We start from the raw sequence: 23,688 nt of genomic DNA, 5'->3' as shown, positions 1-23,688 counted from the left end.
CTGCCTGCAAGATTTACTACAAAAGTCTAACAAAAGTGTCTAACAAAAACGGCCTTTCTTTCATTTTTGGATCGCCCCATTTTCCGCGCGGTCAAAACATCGAAAATTCGTTCATCTCGTTCTTTGGTACAGAAACGCACTCGGGCTAGAGTCAGTGTATCGCCAGCGTCTTGCCAGCGGATTAAATATTGTTAGTAAATGGATGTGTTCACGACAGGTTATCATAGGTTTACAGGAAGTTTATTACGGTTTTGTTTACACAGGAGAGTTCAAAATGGAACGAAAAACTTAAGATATAGAGTAGTACAAAATAAAAAAGTACGCTCCCGCTTTCCGCTTAACCAAGATCGTGATAAAATACTCGAGTCACTGAGACCCAAGTTGGCTGGTGGAGGTCCAATCCAGGGAAGAAGCTGAGGAAAGGAGCGAGTCTTTCGTGACGCTGAGCCTATTTCACAGGCTATACTTTGTATTAGAAAATTCCATTGTAATGTGTAACACAGTTTGTAACAGTCTCCTTTATCATATAACATACTTATTAAAACATAACTAGGTAAACTTAACTTTATTATAATATGTCCTATCTTTTTTTAAAACAATAGCCACCCCGAAGCTCTTCGATAAAAATTCACTCGCTTTGCGAAACAAAGCCTTAAAAAACGATCAACTTATTACCAGGTAAAAAAATCACTTATTATGCCAGAGAGTAGCCGAAACTTCCCCAAAAAGCTAACACTTCTCGAAGCTCAAGCCCCCTGCTAACAGTGCCAACATTAGCCAACATTGCTGCCGCTGACACGGAAATGAGCGGGAACTGCTTCCCGGCACCTCTCAACATGGCGCAAAAATGGCGGTCAGCGTTTCGTTTGCAAGAGGCTTTAAATTCTGTTATAACATCGGCAAGTGATCAGGGAACTTCAAGCCACGTGGATTTAAATGGTCGATGTGTCGGCTCGAGTGGGATCGACGTACGAGTTTTACCTAAGAAAAAAACGGGAAAAATAACGTCAGTAGAGGGAGACAGACAGACAGATACATGTGACAGACGGACGGACGGACGGACGGACAGACAGACGGACGGACGGACGGACAGACGGACGGACGGACGGACGGACAGACAGACAGACAGACGGACGGACGGACGGACGGACGGACGGACGGACGGACGGACGGACGGACGGACAGACGTCTGAGACTCAGCTGATAGAAAGATACTAACACTAACAGAGAAGTCTCACTGAATAGAACAGGTAGCTGAAGAAGAGCTAGAAGACAAAACAACATCAGTCGGGAGGAAAGAGTTTTTAGGTTTGAAGATCTGATTTAAGACTGGACCAGACTTTGGTGTCACTGTTCTTGCTTTTTTTCCAGTATTTAGATATCTCATCATTTTAGAAAACCCGTTTAATTGAGGCGTTTCTATTATTGTAGAATGGATTTACTTTCACAATGATAAAAGAGCCTTTAGTATACTTATGTATTGTACATCTCTTGTTTTTTGGTGGCAGAGCTAACAGAAGCACGCCATATGTTATGAGGACTCACTAGTAATCAGGGGGAAATAATAACTGGGAATATCGTGTGAATTTTAAGGGAAAACTTTAATGGTTTTATTCACTTGTCTCTTATTTCTGAGAATCTTACAGGGGTTTCATAAAGCTTCAGAGTAGGCGATGGAGACTAATAAGTAGGGGGTGAAAGTTATTTCATTTTAATTATTAGTTCAAATAAAATTTTAATATTACACTTTAAAAAAAAGTAGCCCGCGCTCGGTGGAATATAGCTGGCGGTTCCGCCGGATACCAGAGCCTAATGAAACCCCTGAATCTTATCACGAATGAGGTATATGTAGCCGAGATAGACTCATGCATTTGAATCCTTTGATTCCAAGTCGCTCTCACTTGACATTTTATTGATCGCAGTTTACTCATTTAATGGCTGGTTGAAGTACCTGTTTGCTTTGTCTTCGTGATCTATTAGCGCTTCTGAGGATAGACTTTAGCACAATAAACAGTTTAGAAAGAATTCAATAATTTAGTACTGTGATTTAATCAGTCATTTATGTAATATCGATTAAATTAAAAAGTAGAAATATTAACTGCATCCTTGCCTCCTCCATGGGCATCTCAATCGAATTTTTAGACTTTCTTGGGCTTCCTGTGCTTTGATTGAAGGGGTGATATGGGAAATCACGCCTTTTTCCTTATTCCACAGGAAGCACGCATACTAACTTGAGTTCAAAAGAATGATTTCAGAGGAGAAGGGTGAGTGCTTGCTTCGAAAGTAGAAAGGTAGCAGTTCATGCTTATCTCATGGCATAGATAATTTAGTTCATAAGGGAGAGAGAAAAAAGGATATAAGTGTGTTGAGGGAAGGCAAAAGGATATAAGAAAGTTGATGTTATACACATGGTAACAGAAGTAGTCTTTGGTTACTCTTTAAATAATAGGGATGAAATAACAAGAAGACTTCATTGTCATGAACACAGTATCAGGGACTTACTGTGTTTCTACCGCTTCTGGCTCGGCTTGCTGCTGAGAGGGCGGTGCTGCTTGCTCATCTTCTACATTGAATGATAAATAATATCAGAAATAGAAAAACGAAATGTAAGAAGTACAGTATTAAAATGCTTATCTGAATGTGCACACCACCCCTCCTCTTCATCCTTGACCCAACACTGCTTCTCATTCTGACGTTACCAGCACTAATTCTTAACAGTAAAATAAGACACCTTTCTGTGTCTGGTCTGGTTCCTGGCTATCGGTTACTGATCTGGTCTTATCTCAATGTGAACCCCACCCCTCCCCTTCATCCTTGACCCAACACTGCTTCCCATTCGGACGTTACCAGCACTAATTCTTAACAGTAAAATAAGACACCTTTCTGTGTCTGGTCTGGTTCCTGGGTATCAGTTACTGGTTTCTCGTCCTCCTTCTTCTCTTCCTGCGCAGGTTCTACAGGGGTGACGGGATGTTCAGGTGATTTGGGCTCTTTTTTGGCATCATCATCAATCAGCATAGATTTGCGGTTACCTGGTGACAATAAAGTACAACCTGGTCGGTTCCAATGCACAAGAACAAAAAAAACAATCAGCTCAGGTTAGCAGGAAGTTATGTATGTGAGTGGAAAATGTCTGATCTGTAGGGAACTTGAAGATATGTTGACTTAGCAAAGAGTTCAAGTTATACGACTTTGAGTTATTAGGGTTTCTCTGTAATACTAAGGTAAGCACATCAAGTACAAGCAGCCAGAAATTCAAGGATGGATCAAGGTTACGTTTAGAATCTAAACTAAGATTAAAGTTTGTTCTCTTTCGTGAGCACTATTTATGAAATTTTGTCTAAATATAGGTGGTCTGACTCTTAATTCTCAGACACAGGCCACCAAAATAAAGACAGCATCCATTTGCAATAGGTACACACAGGGACAGAGTCATGTTTCTTGATTCCAAATACAAGAGCAAGCACAAGGAAAAGTCAACTTCTTGTGCTTGATTTGGCCTATTCTCACATTTTAAGCATGCATGTAAAACCAACCTTTTGAGAGTACAAAAAATAATCGTTTTTCAAGTGTGTTAACTCAGTGCCGTAGCAGGCCTCAAAATGGGGCATGGCGACACCCTTACTAGTCATTTCCTTATATATTTTTTTTAAGTATTAGGGGGATTGGGGGGGGCATATGCCCCCAGTGCCCCACCCCCTGCTACGGCTCTGTGCCCTGTGTCTGTGCTCAAGTTTAAGGTTATGTCCTAGTCAAGAATCAGAAAGGGCAGATTCAATGTCCACTGAGTAAAGCAGGTTACTTACTATCTAGCACCCTGAGGGAGAACCGCTTGCTGGACACCCGGTCAAATGAAGGCTGCTCACGCACCCCCACACTCTCATTGTTGCGTGCTTGATGCTGGGTCCGACCACTGTATCTGAATTTTGAGCCGATCTTGAAAAAGTTTGTATTTTTTGGTAAAGGTACTGGTTCTTTCAATCTGAAAATAAAGCAAAAAGAAAGAAAATGTTAATTGTGGTGAATAGATAAGTACTGTATATGTAACTCATTTTTTGTTGTCTCAAAAGGTAACTTTTGATGGAGCAAAACTGCCAATTTTCTTGTATTTAGGATATGTTTGCCTGCAGATACAGCCTAACATACAGTAGTTATAAACATTGTGATCAAAAATTATCTTGTGTGAGAAACAGATTTGTTAATACTACAAAATATGCTATCATTTAAAAAAAATGTCATTGCTTTAGTAATATCATGGAGCAATTCAATATACTATAGGATGGATTCTAAATGTTTTTACATTGGTTTAAGCAGATTTGCACTATTTTGAGACAGTGAATTACACACAGAGTCTTCACAGGTACACTCCTTTTTTATTGGTGTCTGTTAAAAATACTTCTGTGAGCCTTGGGGCTACAGTGTGCATGGTGCATTTGCCATCTCACTTATAGGTTCCAGACTTCAATTCTGATTTTAATTCATAAATTTGAATTGGTGGCCTTGGCCATTGCACTGAAGGATTCACACCAGCTCCCCTTTCACAAAAATATTTGATCAAAAGCTTAGTTCTTTGGTTAATCTCAGATGCATTATGGCAACCTGGGGCGTTGCTATGCCATTAATTTAATTCAAACCATATTATCTCTGCCCGCACTCTCTTGCAAGTTGAGTATATAAGCTGTTCGGAGGGTGATCTGACCCCCAAATAAATCCTATACTTTCTCTATACTTATATCTATTGGTGTATTCTTTTTTCAAACCTGAAGAATGCATGATGCTCAACACAGACTTTCCAAACTCTCTTAGCGGCTCTCTTGCTTCCGCACTTGAAGTAAATGGTTGTTGACTTGTAATAGTCATCCTAAGCAAACAGACTTTTATTATTCTTATAAAACAGGCTAAAAAGGACAACACACGCTATAACAAGAAAAATCAATAATTGTAACGAACAGTTCCCAAAGGGATAGGCTGATAAAACCTGTCCCCCTACCATCTGAACGATTAGAAAAAAAATGTAAAAAAAAAACATCTTCACACATTGCCCCTCCCTCCCTCTTCAAGGGTTGGGCTAGTCCCAGGCTCTACATATCAGAATTTATTTATAACTTACAGTTTTCATAGTGACAGTGAACTTACCTCACTAGGTGCTCGAAGTGTAAGAGAGAATTTCTTGGACTTAAATCCAATGGAGATGATTTTTGGCCTGCAATGAAATATCAGAGGAGATAATTCACATACCATATCATTACCATATAATTACCATATCATGTTGTTACCATATCTATATTTGGCCATTTAGTTTTGGCAAATACATTTTGTCTGAATGAGACATTTAGCGCCATCTTCAGGGAAATTAATTTCTCAGGATTTTCCAGGGTAATGAAAATATCATGTGATATTGTTTATACGTTGCATGTCGTTATGCGATGTAGCTGAACATCTGCCATTAAAAATCATCTGAGATTGTTACGTAATTAACCGAAGAAAACTGGTAACATTGCTGCTCTAAGGACAAAAAAGAAAGAAGAATAAATTTTACTAATTGTACATTCTTACCACACAAATCTGTGCATCTGTCTGTTGTTCTGGAAGACCTCTACTCCCCATGCTGAAATGGCAATAGTGACAGCCTGTCCTTCATCCCCCTGGATCACAAACAACAAATAATTGGCTGGTTTTCCCCTTGGGATCATTAGCTGGGTTTTTTCCCTGGTGACCATTAGCTGGGTTCCCCCCTGGTGATCATTATCTGGGTCCCCCCTGGTGATCATTAGCTGGGTTCCCCCTGGTGATCATTAGCTGGGTTCCCCCCCTGGTGATCATTAGCTGGGTCCCCCCCTGGTGATCATTAGCTGCCCCCCCTGGTGATCATTAGCTGGGTCCCCCCTGGTGATCATTAGCTGGGTCCCCCCTGGTGATCATTAGCTTGTCCCCCCTGGTGATCATTAGCTGGGTCCCCCCTGGTGATTATTACATGGGTCCCCCTGGTGATCATTAGCTGGGTCCCCCCCCTGGTGATCATTAGCTGCCCCCCCTGGTGATCATTAGCTGGGTCCCCCCTGGTGATCATTAGCTAGGTCCCTCCCTGGTTATCATTACCTGGGTCCCCCCCTGGTTATCATTACCTGGGTCCCCCCCTAGTTATCATTGGCTGGGTCCCCCCTGGTGATCATTAAGTGGGGTTTTCCCCTGGTGATCCTCTTGGATCCCACTTTTCAAACATCAGCCCCCCTAACATCTCATGGTGCTCTGCAACCCTTGCGAAATAGGGGACTTGCGCTAAGAGATCACGTGACCTTTCTGGGTGGCAAATTCAAAACAAAATAATCAAACAAACAAAAATCAGAAATAGCTACACCCGTCACACCCAAAGAATGATGAAAGAATCATATCCTTAAATGAACTAAACCCTTTCTGAAAGAAAAGAATTCTGGCTTTTCTTATAAAGTGCTGAATTATTTGCTTTTTGCTGCTGTTATTTTGCCGATGAAAGCCTGAGTGTGCATTATTTTGCCACCCAAACAGTCACATGATCTCTTAGCCCAAGTCCCCTGTTGAAGTACCATGCAAACTGTTCCTACCCAAGCCTGGTACATATCTCTGCCATACAGTGGTAGCTTCCTGACGTTATCCAAGTACTGGAACTCAGCATCTGAGGGTGTCATCCCACTAGTAAAACAACACTGATACTTACAGTAATTGAACATACATAGGTACAGTAGTTTAACAAATAATAATACTAACTCCAAATAAGATACTATAAAAATACTACTAGTTAACTTATAGGATTTATAAGTTATTTATGTATAAAGTTGGTCATACTTTACTTACACATGCTTTCGATGGAAAGCTTCAATCTTTTGCCTGAGCTCTGGAGGCTAAGAAAGCATTGTTTAGCACAGGCACATATGTATCATGATACATTCACAACATTTGAAGTTATTGGGTGCGGATTCTTCAAACCCTCATACAGAGACACAAAACACATAAAACAATCTCAAAGTCGAACAATGGGGTGCGCACCCCCTAACTCCTCATACAGAAACACAGGAACAAATATAACAATTACTAAGCCATGGGGTGTGCTTCACTGCCATCATTCTGAGACCCCAGATAACAGTACAACTTTAGTACATTAACTAAGCCAAGCAATGGGGCTTGGGGGTGCTCCACTCCTACAGATGAAACACATGCAAAATTCAAAGTACAGTAAAACTTTATAGGAATGCTCACCTGTTTTGGAAAGAATTTCAAGTCACTCAGATAGGCTACCTCATGTTCTTCTGGATGAAGGTCACCAAGTTCCGCTGTTCAAATAAAAAATCAATTTTTAAGAGGTTTGTTGTGTCTAAAACATTGACTGATATTTTCACACAAGAATTCAGGGTTATATTTGAGGTGCCACATCAGTTTCTAAATATGTACTGTAAGTTTATGGCATTGGTTCTTTTTTAGGGTACGAGACTTTGGGCCCTGTCAAACCCCCTTTATGTTTATAGCTTTATAGGGTTGTGGTATTTTTTTATAACAGCAAAAACGTAGAAGCAGCATTAACTGCTGGCTGCCATGTCAAGCATTAGCATTTTGACAAGGAAAAAGAAAAGTGCTGACGAAAGGCTAACACACAAAACAAGAGTAAAACAACCCTATTTTCACAAGACGTGCAAACAAACTTCAACCCTGATTCTTCAGTTTTTTAATACTCCTTGTCAATATAATTTCTTCACAGTTTGTCTTAGGTCTTGCTGGCCATACCATAAATGGTGTGAACGGTTACCTTGCATGACGTATGAGGCAAGTAGAGCATGTATGGGATTTGAACATTGTATCCTGCCTTTCAGCAAATCTTCTCTTAACTGAAGGACAAACTGGTATCTAAAAACAATGATAGATATAGTAGTTAAGGAAAAGTTCGTCTGTCCACAAAATCCAACAATTGAAATCAAGATATAACATCTTAACATTGACAAGTGACATTGACATACAGCAGTTTGCAAACATTAAACTAACAAGCTTTTAATACAAACATCTGCTATTTGGATGCCTAAAAACTAAACAGAATTGTACACGGGGGGGGGGGGGGGGGGGGGGGGGCAGGAAGCGCCCCTCTCCTTGGTTGTCAAAAGTGGGTCATTTCTTATTAAAGAATTGTCTAATACTATAATTCTTTATGCAACTTGACTGTATGACTACACACCACCCCCCCCCCCCCCCCCAGCAAATTTTGGATACATATTCAGGGCTTCTGGAATTATACGGAAAAAACTCAAAATTACGCGGGATTCTTGGCTAAATTACACAGAAAACCAATCATTACGCACTCAAGTTATGAAGGATTTTGCAATACATTTTTCTTTACAAATCAAAATGTTGCGGGATTCTTTACTGAATTACGGGCTAAATTACACGGAATCTCAATTGTTACGCGCAAACTACATTTTGTATTGAAGGAAAGCATGAAATAACTTGAAAAGCTTAATTTTTTGCCTGAAAACATCTTAGGCGAGTTTCTAGCCACCAGCCAATATTTTATTATTAGTCCTAGGCCTTCACGGTTTAGCAAAGAATGCCTAGTCATTTTATTTGTTTTCGAAATTCAGTTCGAAATATCACACTCTTATGAAGAATATCTCTCTTTTTTTATGAAAAATAGAGGTAAGAACCCTAAAAGAACACATCAGCTGTGCACTTAAATGTTTTGTCTTTCAAAATTTAGCCAAATTACACGGGTTTACGCGGAAATTTGTGGATTACGCGGAGAAAGCCAAATTACGCGCTTCCGCACAATTGCGTAATTCTAAAAGTCATGCGTATTAGCTATATACGGTACATCAATTTCAAAATATGTTGTCGGTGCAAATGGCAAATACTATAGAGATTGCCAAATGTCAGTGTTCCCCCCAAAAATACCATATTTCACTCAATGTAGGAAAATGTGGATAACTTGTGTGATTAGTTTACTTACTCTTTAGTCTAAGGGGTAATTATACCTACAGTACAAGCAGTGATTTGTCTTACAACAACCATTTGCCATTTGAACCAACATTGAAATAGGTGTATATATCATGTCTCATTTGATAACACTTCTTGATATTGTATAGCAATACATGTATACTTGACCAAACATGCACCATCCTCGCATCTGTACCTTGTTATGTCTTCTCTCAACGTGGTTGGATTCTCGGGGTAAAACTTGACGGCAAAATAAAAGTGAAGTGGAGCTGAGGAATAGGAGAAAAGAGGGAGTGAGAAATGGGGGGGGGGGTGAATAGGGGTATGTAAATCCGCCGATCAGCAACATTTTTTGGGCAAATCTGTGGATCCGCAGATATTTTTAGATTTGCATGGTTAGACAGATAAACGATAGCATCGATTGAAATTCATTTAAAATCTGAAATTCGACCGTCAAAGCAGTCAAAATCCAAAATCCGTGCCCAAATTGTCAACAGATCCTTGATCCGCCGTATTTACAAACTCCGCCAATCCGCTGAAATAATAATCAAAATCCGTAATCACGTAATCCGTGAGCATTTCTCGGCTGAATCCGTCGATCTGCGAACCTATTCACCCCCCTCCCCCCCCCCAGAAATGACAATTACAGTTCAGGGTTCAAAATAGTGGCTGGCTGCCGGTGATAGCCAGCTGTTTTCTAGTCTTTGCCGGCTCTTTTTTCTGCATTCCCCTTTCATAGGCTATTTTTCCCCACCAGAATCCAAAAAGCCGGCAAGTTCTTAAAAATTATATTAAACCCTGACAGTTATTTAGGAGGATTGTGCAGCCACGGTATACAGTTACATAGCTACAAGAGCTGAGCGCAATATCTGTATGGAGAAATATTAGACCAAGGTCTTGAATGTACAGAACAGGGCTCCAGAATGCCTAGAGCTGAAATTGACTTTGGAAAATAAAGGACCATTGTTGCAGGATTCAAAATCAAATTCTTGTTGCCCCAAATAATCTAACACAGAGAAATTGGAAAAAGACATCATCAACTTGTTTGCTTGTATTTTCCCTATAAAAACCTAAACTTACAATGCGCAGCGTGTTTGTTACCTTTTCCCATCTGTCTCTTTATACTTCTATCCCCCTCCAGCCAGTTGAACTAAAAGGACAGAGAAGTCACATAACTATGTAGTTATCACAGATAATCATCACCATCATTATCACAGGCATTATACCATTATTATTTTTAAGATATGTCTAGAGTACGTAGGAGACATGAGACGTGATGTGAAGTGCGTGACATGTCACATGTGAAGTGTATCGTGCGACATGTTTCCTAGTTTAGCCATCTGTCTAGACTAGGAGACATGCGACATGTAGTGTGTGACATGTCCCATGTGAAGTGTAGTGTGTGACATGTTTTTCTAGTTTAGCAATCTGTCTAGACTAGGAGACATGTGATGTGTATTGTGGATTGTGTGACATGTCCCATGTGAAGTGTATTATGTGACATGTTTTCTAGTTTAGCCATCTGTCTAGACTAGGAGACATGTGACATGTGATGGGTATTGTGTGACATGTCACATGTAACGTGTATTGTGTGACATGTCCCATGTGAAGTGTATTGTGTGACATGTTTTCTAGTTTAGCCAAATGGAAAAACACTGTTTGTACTGTGCACCAAGTCTTGTAGTGACACAATAGTGACACAAAAATGTTTCTCTGGCAGGTGAGAAATATTTCTGTGTTATCTGCTACAAAATTTACCATGTGATACAAACATGTTTTTCGCAAGGGCTATGCTAGGAAACGTTAAGAAGACAGGTCATGCAGAAAATGTAGAAGTCTCCTAATTAAGTCAGGCCTTATTGTTATTTTTGTATATGCAGTTTACACTACCTGTCCATCTTTCTCGTCAATGTAACGTAGTCCAAAGTATTCTTTCTCGGCCAAGCCGATGTGGTCGCAAACCTGATCAAACAGGTGATCTCCTTTGGTAGTTTTCTACAATTGAATACAGAACATAATCAATGGTATTCAATCACTTTGTATGGAGTGCACCTAAGTATTCACATTCCTTTACTAAAGTTTTTAATATTATGTGAGCCCTCGCTGATGATTTCCAACAGATAAATCACCCTTTGGCTTCTTGTCATTCAAAACCCTTCAAACAGATTCCATAAAATCAACAAGGCTATTCAAGCAAAGTACACTTACTGCCAAGGAGGGGTTTGCCCAAACTGGAACAGGGCACAATTTTTGAACAATACTGTTTAAGGTGCACAATATAAAAGTAGTATCTTGATCAAAATAATTTTGAGGCATTTTTTTTACAGCGACTGAGACTATTATTGTTGCAAATTCAATTTTTTACTTGGACAGATAAAACCAAATGGCATTGATCATTGATCACAATATCCCAAAACTGCATATTTCCTTATTACACCCAAAATCATAATTGCATGACATCACATAATCTTAATTCATTGTCTAATTTTGTAATAGTGTGTAGTAAATCCAACTTAAGGAGGAGGTTTCGATTTCTTTGGTTGGTTTGACTATGTGCTATTCCCAAACTAGACTTGGATTTTTTATTCTGGAAGGAAATGTATAGTGGTGTCAGATTACAAAGCATATGGTAATAAATTTCATAGAAATCCTTAAATAATTATTAGAAAAATGAAATATAAAGATTCTTATTTTGATAAAAACAGTTAGATGAATTCCATGGTAAATCACAGTCACTGTATAAATATGCAAATCTAAATTGAAGGGTACAAACATTTGCAGCACTTTTTGTTTGAAAAAAAGCATCAAAATACACCTGTGAAATCTAAACTGTAGATATTATCAAACTTTAGTGATCACAGTGTTAACACTAAAATATTAAAAAAAACATAATAATCTAGAAAAATAAAAATATGGCAAATCACGTAATTTATTCTTGGATAGGAAATCAGGAGAAATCAAATAAAAATGTCTAAGAGTTGAATCGAATGTTTCAAGATCTTTTTTATATATTTTGGTTCGAAATCCGGGACCTTAGTTAATAAGTATCTCCCAGTTCTGGACTCAGGATACAAAACAAAAGTATGACGTATTCTACGAGAAAAAGTAAGAAGAAAAAAAAAAGAATAATATATGTAAGCATAATATCAAGTAAAAGGAATATGGGAATTTCAATCTAAAATTACTTAAGTTAAGTAATACTGGTATGAAATAATTTTGAAAACTGATACCAAAACAAACATGGTTAGATTACAATGAATGTATCACAGAATGAAATTATTATAGGTTAAGCCTAAAATATTCATACAAGCAGTCAAAAATGCGAGAATTTTTAAAAGAGGTCACCCAAAAAGTAGGTGAGGAAAGTGAGGCTGTCAGGTATAAGATAAACACATGACTATCATCAAGTTTGGCCTCAGTTTTGATAGCATTAGGAAATGTTTTTTCGAAAGTTCAAAGCTCAAAAGTATAAATAAACAGCTATGGAAACATTAAATTGTATGTATATTTGCGATCAAAGTGAGCTAGCAGAATAGAAGTGATAGCCTTTGTTTAGAATGTAATCATAATGGAGTTCTTTATTAACACTTCGGCACACATCGGCAGCATTCGGCTCCTAACTTTGACAAATATTGAGAATAATACCACTGTTATGTGGTTTAATAACTACGTAGCTATGCGAAGAAATTATTCCTTAGCTCATTAGATATCATTCATGAAATTTGTGGTGCTTGGATTGTGTAAACTGTCGAATTATTGTAGTGTTGCTCTATGATCGAGGCGGGAATGACTTACGTCTATCGGACATTCATAGTCGGAGTCAAGCCCAGCAACTTGAACAGTGCAGTTGAAACTCTTTTTCCGGCCCATGGCTGCGTTCTGTTTGCTCTAGCCTGAAGGTATAGGGTTTTTTGGGGGTTGTATGAAGGCGGAAAGCGAAGACAAGATGTGGTCTTTCCTCCACACACGACCATCAACCACAAGAGACGCTTGAACCTCGACCGTGTAGCATGCTGGGTTATCACGCACGTCACGCACTTTAAAAAAAATTGTGACCGATTTCTCTTTTTCCCGTTGTTCATGATTGCTTGCTCGATTTTAGCTTCCTCGAATTCATTTTTAGGTTTTTTGTTATCGATCCGTCAGGTCGCTTCAGACCCTAACGCAACATAAGATTTTTCCCTGTAGGCACCGACCGTAACACAAGACAAGAAACAAAAAAAACTTAGTATAATGTCATACGGTCAGTTTTATTCTTGGGATGCACATTCCATACCCCAACAAAACAACTGAAAACCGTTACAGTGTACTTTATTCCCCATAAGACCTAACTAACAATTAACAGTCCCAGTACCAAGTCTATTTTTCTCCCATATAGGTACCAAGCAACCCTCCTAGCACAAAAGTGTATTCTTAGAATGCCCGCTCTATCAAGACTGTCGAAATATATAATGTGAAAGTTCACGCTACCTCCTACCTCAGCTTTGCGTCAAAGACTTTTACCAGACAGAAGACCTAAACTAAGGAAGTGCTTATTAAATATCCTAGGGGGGAAAGATATTGGGGAGATGCTCCGAAAATTTTTAACCAATCAAGGGAGGGGGGGGGGGGGCTTTGTAAAAATGAGCCCTCTTAGGAGGGGGGGAAGGATTTTTAAAGTGGGGGGGGGGGGGGGGACGGAAATTTCAAGAGGGAACTCTAAAGGTGTCCCGAGCCAAATTCCCCCGTCTCTACAGGATATTTCATGAATACTACCTAACAGTAAATGTCCCTTTATAGCTAATGGCATATATGCCATCAACGCCTGCGAAGGTGGACTTCAGTGCTCTTCCCGTGTTTCATCCCCAGAATCCTCAGCGCACCTGGCGAGGCTTGCACCACGTCATCAGCGGCTACTTCCTCTCCGTCCACCAAAGTAGACATGACGTCATAGCTGGCGAGGATGTCATGAAGCTGAACGTCGATTGTTTTGCCCTTGTCTTCAGCGCAGAAGAACAAAGCACTGGTCTGAGCGGATCTATAGTTTGCGGACAACGGATCGGTGGGGATACCATCTTTGCAGAAGTCGGGATTAACTTCCTTGGCGGATGTGGGGATATGCCCTATGCCTAGGTTCATTTGCGGATAACTGACGCTAATCACCAGGCTCTCTCCGACCTGCTCGACCATCAACAGGCATTCAGCGCTGACTGATTTAAGGGGGCCTTCCACGGGGAGAATTGCTCCAGCCGTGAATACCACATAACCGTACGTCGACTTGATCAAGCTCTTTACGACGTGCGCCGAGGACGATTTCATTAACACCTTGAAGTATTGACCTGGGTACGCCAAGGGAATTTTTGTGGAGTTGACTTGTACGAAGTATTCATAGGCCGCTGGGCTGTGCCCAGTCCCCAGACCGTGATCAAACCACGCGGTACAATAGAAACCCTGAGACTTTACGTCAAGCCCTTTGCTTTTCATAGAAAATTGCGTGACAGCTCTTGCTAGAACCAAGTCCCTAGATGAGGCCGCGGGGACATGATATCGATTGCCATGAACGTCAACTAATTGAACGTCACCGCTAAAATCATTTTTCGTCATCGCAGGCCCGTGACAGAAGTATAGCGCTGAGGTATCCATGGAGACGGACAATGACGTCACGGTGTCTTGGAAGAGTGTTGTCAACACTGGGGCGTTTACATCGGACGACAATCCGCTCCCTAGGAACACTAGGATGTCATCAAAAAAGAATACGGATTTCTTAAAGTCGAAGCGCTTGCCCTGCAGGGGATGACCGCTGACCTTGAACCAGTAGACAGGCATCCCGAAGTCCATTCCAAAGGCGCCATTTGCGATGAGTTTGTTACGAGCTTTACCGATGATGGAAACAGCACCAGCGAACTTCTTGGAATTAGTGTACCTGGTTTAAAGGAAAGGTTTAAATGAGTTGATAGACTGGGGGCTGATTACTAGAGGTGTGTAACCATTGATGTAAACAGATGAAAACTTTAGCATCCGGTGATCGGAAGACGAGAGAAAAGGAAAAAATAGGATGAAGATAATTATAATGATAAGATGATGATGATAATGATTGGGTATTGATGATGGCGATAATGATGATATGACGATAATGATAATGAATACTTTGGAGCAGGCTGTTGTAGCGATCATGATAACAGGGGCGTAACAGCCCCCCTCCCCCCCAATCTTTAAAAAAATGGAAATGACCAGTAGGGGCGTGGCTGTGCCCCCCCCCCCCCCCAAAGAAAAATATTTTTCTAATGTTTCAGTATCGTGCCGTATCAATATTTCGAGGCCTGATACAGCTATGAATAATGATGGTTGTAGTGATGGTAGTTATGATGAAACTGATTATCTTAGTGTTAATTATGATGATAAGGGTTATTTTGGTGGCGTTTTTATGATGATATTGGTGGTGTTGTTAAGATGTCATAAAAAGACAACTCATAGCATAATTCGAGAAAGAATTGAGAATGACACGAATAAAAAAAACATTTAATCCAACTATTACCTGTTCCCAGCGACGTTCCGCATCTCGACATACGTGAGCCCAAGAGACGTCGTCCCAGGAATCTTCTCCCACGCCCATCCTGCATCCACGGGCTTTGTCCTCAATGCCTCCTCGCTATTGGCGATCAGCACAGCGCCGTGCATTTCAAACAAGCCGTATTCATTCTCGTTGTAGTACCTCTCTGGGCTATACACGAGGTTACTAAATCCCTTCGCTGTCACTGTCCAGTTTTCACGTCTATGGATAGCCAAAGCAGCGTAGTTCTTCGCCCAGTTTCCTTGTGGTGCACCTTCAGGCTTTATTCCCTGGGATTTAATTATCTCAGTGGCTTCTTCAAGAAAGTCCGCGTCCCCAAGAGAAAAGGTATACATTATAGCATCGATCGTGCCCCAACAGACAGACGTGTCTTTCGGGCAGAGAGGGCTGTTAGAGCTTATAGGGTTTAGTCGAGCGAACATTCTCGCATTTGCCGTATCGGATAACAAAGTTGGCTTGTCTCCAATCTCGTAGGGCGGATTCAATGCCATTCGTGCAAAAGCAGTTGGCATTTTGGAAAGCATACTCCTGAAGTATGTCGGATAGCGTCCATTAGTACTCGAGGGTGTCGAGTATTTGACGGAAATGTCCCGGAGCACCCCTAAAGCCTTGGCGAGGTTGGCCTCAGATTCCGAGGACAAAGCGAGGTCATCACCAGTCCCTCTCATCACATAAGCCACCAGGGTACCCATGTATAAGGCCTCTGGAAGGTACGCCCCAGCGTAGAAGAACTGATGATGGAAGCCAAGGTAATCGGGTTTAAACAAGCCATAAGTGCCTTCCGTAGGGGTGAAGACGACGTCTATCCACTTCTTCAGCTTCTTCATGTCTTCAACCTTCTCGTTTTTCTCGGCCACTGTTTCTTCCGGCATGGAAAGCACGGTTAGAAGCCTAAACAGCATGTGCATCCGAACACGATCGCAAGTGGCGCCTTTGTGTTCAAACTCTTTTTGATCCAACTCCCCAAACTCCGTGTACCATTTCATGGTGTCAATGAGGTTCTTTAGGGTGAATCCGGGATCTTGCTGAGTACGTATGACGTCAGACATCAGGAATGCGGCGTTCCAGTAGCCTTGGCCGTACAGCAACTGATGGTCCAAGGAGCCTAGCGAGCTTCCCTCGGCAAACCCTTCATTCCTGATGTACTTAAACAGGAGCATGATCTTCCCAATGCGCTTCTTATTCAACGCGTTGATCCCGGCCTTGAAGCGATCCAAGCATGTTGAAGAAAACGTCTCTTTATTCCAAGTGTCTTTGAAGATCTCACCTAAGACCTGGTCCTTGCCCGTAATGGCCGCCCAGTCTTCGGTGGAGAATGCTGGGAAGTCGTTGCTGCCATCACAGTAACGCTTTGATAAGGTGAACGCTTGCGCGTCGACCTGAGACCAAATGCGGTACTCAAGAGCCATCGGCAGTAAGATGATGTAAAAGATGTAGCGAAATTTCATTTCTTTGTTGACAGTTTTCTCTTCGCAGTCACGACAGTAAAGGCTAGGGCCTTCTAGGGTCTTCGGGTTGATACTGATGTCCTTGAAAAGCACATGCGCACATTGAATATTCCCTTTTTTTTTGTTCCAACAAGCTTCTGCATCGGAGCTTCCGTGGAGCAGAAACGTCCATCGCCTTTCGGGCCTTGTCTTCGGATTGCTCCAAAGCAAATCGAAGTACGCTTGGCCAGTTTTCGAAAACCAATCGAGCATTCGTCGCTTCATTTTCGCCAGCTGTGCCACCTTTCTGTTCAGCGTATCTCCAGAAAGCGCGAGGACAGGGGGCCTGGATCGAGACCTGAGATGCCATCGATACGCATGCTCCCAGAACGTCGTCTGCGGCGTGTGTTTCACTGCGTCACTCTCAGCAATCGTACCGAACTCCTCGCAAGCGAAACAACGCGATCCGTCCGCCTTCATCATTGGTGGGATCACGAGATCACGTGATCCGGCATGCATGTCCTTGCTTAAGGTCAAGAAATCGAGAAAGATGGAGCCTGGTGTATCAGGAGATTCGATGTACAGTTTGATTAGTTCGTGGTTGGAGTTGAATGAGCATTGAAAAGAGGGTATACGAGGAGAGTCGGCCGGACAACCTGAGAATTCCTTGTATTTGACCCAGTTCGTGCGCCAGCCCTTGAAGTTGAGTGACAAGAAAAAGCAGGACGTGCATTCTCGGTGGAATCTAAGAGACTTCACAACAGTGCATACCCTGAGACACTTTCCTGAAAAAAAAGAGAATGGAGCGCACGCCCTTATTTTTTACGAAACCTTATTCTGTTTCGTTCTGAGTCAAGAATGTAGCTAAAGCAATTTAAACATTTTCAAACTCCAACGCCAAACTTGAAAACCATAATCATCCTAAATAATAATTTCAAATCGGTTCCTCAAAAGTATGCGAATAGAGGGGGGCGTAAGGGAGGGTGCGAAAACCGTAAAACCTAACAAAAACACCACGGAAACCGCACAGAAAATGCCCAAAACCGCAAAGCCATAAAAATAAGTCAATAAACCGCGCAGTCTAGAGAAACCGCAATACCGCGGAATAAAATACGGTTAACCGAAAAACCGCGCCAGATTTAAGGCCAAAACCGCATCACCGCAAACCCTTACTCCCCCCTCTGAATACATCATACACTCTTGTCACTGACCCTGTAAAATCCCAGACAGAATACCTTTAACGTGTAACACACCTAAACTTTTGAATTCGTTCTATTGTTTTCTACCGTTGCCGTAATCTCAATGTTCCTATATAGTAGCGTTTATGGGGTCGCCACTACACATTCCGTTTTGTTACCTGCTTGCGGACGGTCGCTATACAGGTGAAACTGCAGTCCTCCCCTCTTCATGTCAGTTCCCGGGACGCTTAGCGACCAGTTGAGGAACCGCGCCTTGCTATCCCATGACCACTTGAGAGCGTGATGACCGTGTTTGTGTCGTTCGCCAGTGATCTGGACGGTGTGGTGCGGTGTGATTGTTGCCAGCTCATCACTTGATTCGAAGTCGTAAGTTACTAAAAACAAATGTGTTAAAGCCGCATTGTCACCAGTTTATTTCCGGAGGGCCGACGGAAACCTCAACCAACAAGGTACAAAATAATCTATTGGAATCCGCGCTATTTAACAGGCCATCCGCTCTAAGTCACATTCTAGAAGAGACTTCTAATAGACACACATTGCTTTTACAATTTTGAAATATTTTTCGCGGTTTCCGTTAAAAATCATCGGAGATTGTTACGCAATTGATCGGAAGTAAACTGCACTAAAAGTCATGTGACTTTTTGGGTAGCAAACGAACTCCGCGATCCGGCTTTTGGCGGCAATATAATAATACCATGAGACCCTCATTCAACGCTACGTATCAGCCAAAAAGTTTCTATATCGGAAGAGCTTATTTCAATGATTTTATCTCATATTTTTTTCCTCGTCGCTTTCTGTTGTGAGTGCCGCTGCCATTGTATTTGTGTTGGCATGATTTGTCACTCAAAAAGTCACGTGGTTTCTTAGTGCAAGTCCAGAAACATAATTCGAGAAAGAATATACCTTCCGCTGAAATCGTTTTGCCGGCGCACATGACGAAAACCATAAACCACAGGCAGCCCATCATGCCAGTTATCTGAATTTGATAAGGAAAGACTTTTAAAAAATGGATAAGGAAAAATAAGCGCACATAATGTGAAAATTAGTGTGTGGATAACAAAAATAAACCATATAACCATAACCATAGAATTTAGATCTTTTTTTTACATTTTTTAACAGAGGCGAGTCATTGCTTCTATACAGGCATGTGCAAATTATTAGTGGTGGTCATCATTTAGCTAATCATCTATTTTACAAGGAATGAATAAAAAAATGAAAAACCAAGCGAACTGTATCACCACTTCATAATAATTGTGGTCACGCTTCTTAATAGTTTTTAAAAACAACAGGGAGCAGCAAGTTTTGTTTTAATGGGATTTTTCGAGGCACGTCATACTCAAGCCTGTACTAACACTCTCGTCATTCTTTTATTTTCTGTCGCCATACAAATATGTAGCAGACCTCGAAGAATTTGGGGGGGGGGGGGGGTAGGATTCACGATAGGTGAATATCAAGTAAACATTTGGGGAACAGCCACGCCCATCCTGCAATTCCCTTATTATTTTTAAATATTGGGGGGCATATAAAGAAAATTGAGCCAAAAATTGTCGTTTTTGCCAAACGCGGTCATTTCCATATAAGGAAACTAATATATTCTTTATTTGGACAATCTGCATGATTCTTGTAATTTTTAAGGTGAGTGTACCCCAGGGGCTTCGTAAACTTTATGACTTGTAACCAGAAGAGAAAAACAGTTACTGTGGCCATCTTCAGTTAGTTCAGAAGGTCCCTGAATAGAAACTAAGTTTTCTCGGTACCAGACCCCCAAAACGACAACGTTTTCTTCATATGTGCACCTTCCCCCCCACCCCCCCCACCCCGTGCTCCACCCCCCGTGCTCCACCCCCTGCTATAACCTTTCCATTTAAAACCATTTGGTACGTGCGAAGTTTGAATAGCACCTGAATAATATATACTATTGGTTAACCCCATTAGCCCGGCTTTAGCAGTTTACCATAAAAGACAACTAGAAATTTAAAAAAAGAACCCAAAACACAACAATCTTCTTTTAATAAAACTTCAAAATAACCACCCAAAATTTAAGTCCGATACTTTAGTAAGTATTTTATTAAGAAGTTCAGTTACCTGTTCCTTAGCTTGAGTATAAAATGGCGACGTTATTAGCCAAACAAGTCTATCTTTCAATGGCCTTAAAGACTCTCTTTTTGTGAGGGTAAATTTCAAGGGCGCGGCGAATGGTCGACGCATTTTTTCCCGAGATTGGGAGATCAGGGCTTTGATATCCGAGATCCCGAGAAAAATTTTGAGGAAATGTGCGAGATTTTGATAGTTTTTACGGAACATTCGCCATTTCTTTTATAGTTGGGCGAAACCTACCGTTACTCTTGAAGGCTTCGGTTCTGTCGAGTCTGCAGAGAACACAGACGTACCAAACTTGCTACTATACGAGTACAACTATACTTTTTGTTAGGTACGGAAAAGAAAGATGTTTACAAGGCTGCAGTACTCTGCAGAATGTTACAACTTGTGTGGATCGGGACTTTTGATTGCTTTATGATAAGCACCACACGACACCTTAGACAACCGAAGGGCGCCAAACGGAGCCGTCAAAGCGAAGATGACAATTCAGAGCGGGTGGTGGAAATTAAGAGACTTGAAGCCTTTTAAGTGCCCTATTAAAAGGAACACACGGTTCCGATTCATCATGATGTCTATTGTAATCAAATGGTATGATGATTTGTTATCAAAGCTCTTTGCAAGTCAATGTAATGTCACGAGAATTCGGAAAAGTGTACCACCAAAAGAAATCTTTGACTCACGCTATTGTATCCATGACGACTGATAATTTCGCATTTTGTCTTCCCTTTGAAAGCAAAAATAATACAATTACTACTACAAACTTACTTGATGGTACAAATAAATAAGCAATTACTGCTAAGAGTTTCAACGGGAGTGTATTTCAAATCGTTAAAAATTATTTCCTGGATTTTTCGAACAAGCACGTAAAGGGATAGTGGTGGCGGGAGGTACTTTGTATATTTTCTCCTGCTTCCTAGCTTTATCTTTGCATTTCTTCTATAATTTCAGTGCCAAGTGTACCATTACCATGAATTCACCGACTACGCTCTCGCAAAAGATATTTTTAATGGGCCTTTTTATTTAGTGGATTTATGTTGAATTTGGAACGAAAAGTAATATTTGCGATGCCATTTTTAACGCTTGTGAAACACAAATTTTACCAATTTTATCCAAAATCTTTTTACTAAGGTAGGTTTCCTTAGTTACAAAAGAAATATGTAAAACTTCCTTTAAAAATGGCTATACTTATGAATCTTTGTATAGTTTATTTGTTTTCTGCTGTAAACTGTGTACACCCCACAAGTCGGATCCCCTGGCGGAACTTTGTCTCTAAGCTTTGCTCTTTTTTTGCAAATAAACCTTTAAAAAGCAATCACAGAGTAGCAAAAGAAGCCGGTAATGGCCACTTAATTAACAGTAGTGGTACAAATATGAAAGTACAGTTTTACGGTTACACAGCCATGTATAAAGGCGTACCGGCCATTATTCTATAAATCCGTAATTGTTTAATCAGGGGCCGCGAAGATGGGGGGGGTGGGGGGATGGTCTTTCCCCGACAGGAGCAAAAAATGGAAAAGCTCAAATTGTAAGGTTGGGTTAGTTTATATTCGCTTGATTTTTTGCATAGATGTTCCTTGTGTAATATAAAACAAAAAAAGCTTTAGTATTTTTTGGTAGATAATCCATTCTTGAGATATTGCAAATTGTAAGACTCTCGATTTGTCTGAAATTGCGCAATTGGGGCGAAATTGCTACTTTTTTCATGATCTATGGCAACTTTGCTCAATCATATCTCAAAAACGGGTAATCTACCAAAAAATACTATGGCTTATTTTGTTTTATATTATTCAAGGAACCTTTATATAAACAAAATGTAAGCTAACACAACCTTACAATTTTAATTTTACCATTTTTTGCTCTTGTCCCTTACTCTACATGATAATTTTTTTTTTACATTTTTTCGATAAACATTCTTTCGATGTCAGACACATTTTTTGTAGTGCAGCCCAGCCACACCCCCCACCCCCCCCCCCCCCCGCCCCCCCCCCCCCCCCCCCCATACGCTGCGCGGCCACTTTTCAATTAAACTTCATCATTATAATACAGCTTTTTGGGTCTTTTGTCTTATTGGATTTTTAAAATAAGCAGAGTGGCACCAGATAATGAAAAACCGTCAAACAGCAAACAACATTAAAGTCATAATCATTTTATTTCTTTTTTTAAAAGGAACCGCAGTCAACTGTCACGGTAACCCTGCCCAATAGGGGACTTGCGGTAAGAGGTCACGTGACCTTTCTGGGTGGAAAATTCAAAACAAAATAATTAAACAAAAAAAATATAATTGCGCCCGTCACACCCGAGAACGACGAAAAAAATAAAATATTTAAATGAAACTAAACCCTTTCTGAAAAAAATAAATTTTGGCTTTTTTTTTCGTGAGCGCCGAATAAGTTGCTTTTGGTTGCTGTTACTTTGTCGCTAAAAGACTGAGCGCGCGCTTGCTCGCTACCCACGTGTCACGTGATCTCTTAGCGAAAGTCCCGTATTGAGTCGAAGTCAATAAAAAAAAAAAAATCAATAAACAGAAAAAAAATCCCACAAAATACAGCCTTTTCTGTGCCTTATAAAAATTGTGACGTCAGGGAACCCGGGCTGGTCCCAGATCTAACTCTCCTTTCACAGCACAGGAAACCCCCTAGGACTAGGCTTTTAAAAGCAAGAATAAAAAACACATAATCCGAATAGTGTGTTTTACCATTACAACTAGACAATAAAACAAAATAAAACATTTATTTATGTTCCATTTAAATGTATCATTCTAAAAATTATAATATTTTGATCTTTTCAGCGATTATTTGATATAGCTCCCTTAAAAGCTGGCAATCTATGGTAATCTTTATAAAACTAGCTTATCTCTTGTTGCCATGACTACCTGAGAGAGAGAGAGAGAGAGGAGAGAGAGAGAGAGAGAGAGAGAGAGGAGAGAGAGAGAGAGAGAGAGAGAGAGAGAGGGAGAGAGAGACGACTGATAATTTCGCATTTTTGTCTTCCCTTTGAAAGCAAAAATAATACAATTACTACTACAAACTTACTTGATGGTACAAATAAATAAGCAACTACTGCTAAGGAGTTTCAACGGGAGTGTATTTTCAAATCGTTTAAAAATTATTTTCCTGGATTTTTCGAACAAGCATGTAAAGGGATAGTGGTGGCGGGAGGTACTTTGTATATTTTCTCCTGCTTCCTAGCTTTATCTTTGCATTTCTTCTATAATTTCAGTGCCAAGTGTACCATTACCATAAATTCACCGACTACGCTCCTCGCAAAAGATATTTTTAATGGGCCTTTTTATTTAGTGGATTTATGTTGAATTTGAAACGAAAAGTAATATTTGCGATGCCATTTTTTAACGCTTGTGAAACACAGATTGAGATTTTTACCATTTTTATCCAAAATCTTTTTACTAAGGTAGGTTTCCTTAGTTACAAAAGAAATATGTAAAACTTCCTTTAAAAAATGG

The 23,688-nt window shown here is 40.5% G+C and overlaps 2 protein-coding genes across 5 annotated transcripts; both read right to left on the bottom strand.

Annotated features, from left to right (window-relative positions):
* Positions 1–224: 224 nt before the first annotated feature.
* LOC5500952 (band 4.1-like protein 1) lies at positions 225–12,956 on the bottom strand. 4 transcript variants are annotated; one of them, XM_048734342.1, is made up of 17 exons: positions 12,748–12,956; positions 10,843–10,947; positions 10,054–10,102; positions 9,149–9,221; positions 7,778–7,875; positions 7,234–7,307; positions 6,832–6,878; positions 6,582–6,669; positions 5,557–5,645; positions 5,137–5,203; positions 4,761–4,861; positions 3,807–3,982; positions 2,880–3,032; positions 2,503–2,563; positions 1,952–1,996; positions 1,220–1,265; positions 225–981 (listed from the first exon to the last, which is right to left on the bottom strand). In XM_048734342.1, exons 1-16 carry the CDS (start codon positions 12,820–12,822, stop codon positions 1,235–1,237), a joined length of 1,332 nt encoding a protein of 443 aa, XP_048590299.1. In that variant the 5' UTR covers positions 12,823–12,956; the 3' UTR covers positions 225–981; positions 1,220–1,234. The 4 variants fall into 4 exon arrangements, with proteins under 4 accessions (XP_048590299.1, XP_048590300.1, XP_048590301.1 ...); XM_048734343.1 differs by having other exon boundaries at positions 2,503–2,560; XM_048734344.1 differs by lacking the exons at positions 1,220–1,265; positions 1,952–1,996.
* Positions 12,868–20,820, bottom strand: LOC5500953 (chondroitin sulfate ABC exolyase). The gene is made up of 5 exons (XM_032369323.2): positions 20,466–20,820; positions 19,032–19,104; positions 18,287–18,502; positions 15,467–17,714; positions 12,868–14,854 (listed from the first exon to the last, which is right to left on the bottom strand). The coding sequence occupies exons 2-5, from the start codon at positions 19,093–19,095 to the stop codon at positions 13,750–13,752; spliced, it is 3,633 nt and encodes a 1,210-aa protein (XP_032225214.2). The 5' UTR covers positions 19,096–19,104; positions 20,466–20,820; the 3' UTR covers positions 12,868–13,749.
* Positions 20,821–23,688: the final 2,868 nt, after the last annotated feature.

Source organism: Nematostella vectensis, chromosome 11, assembly GCF_932526225.1.
Source record: "Nematostella vectensis chromosome 11, jaNemVect1.1, whole genome shotgun sequence".
NCBI classification, from domain to species: Eukaryota; Metazoa; Cnidaria; class Anthozoa; order Actiniaria; family Edwardsiidae; genus Nematostella; species Nematostella vectensis.
This window is presented reverse-complemented; position numbering and strand designations above follow the sequence as displayed.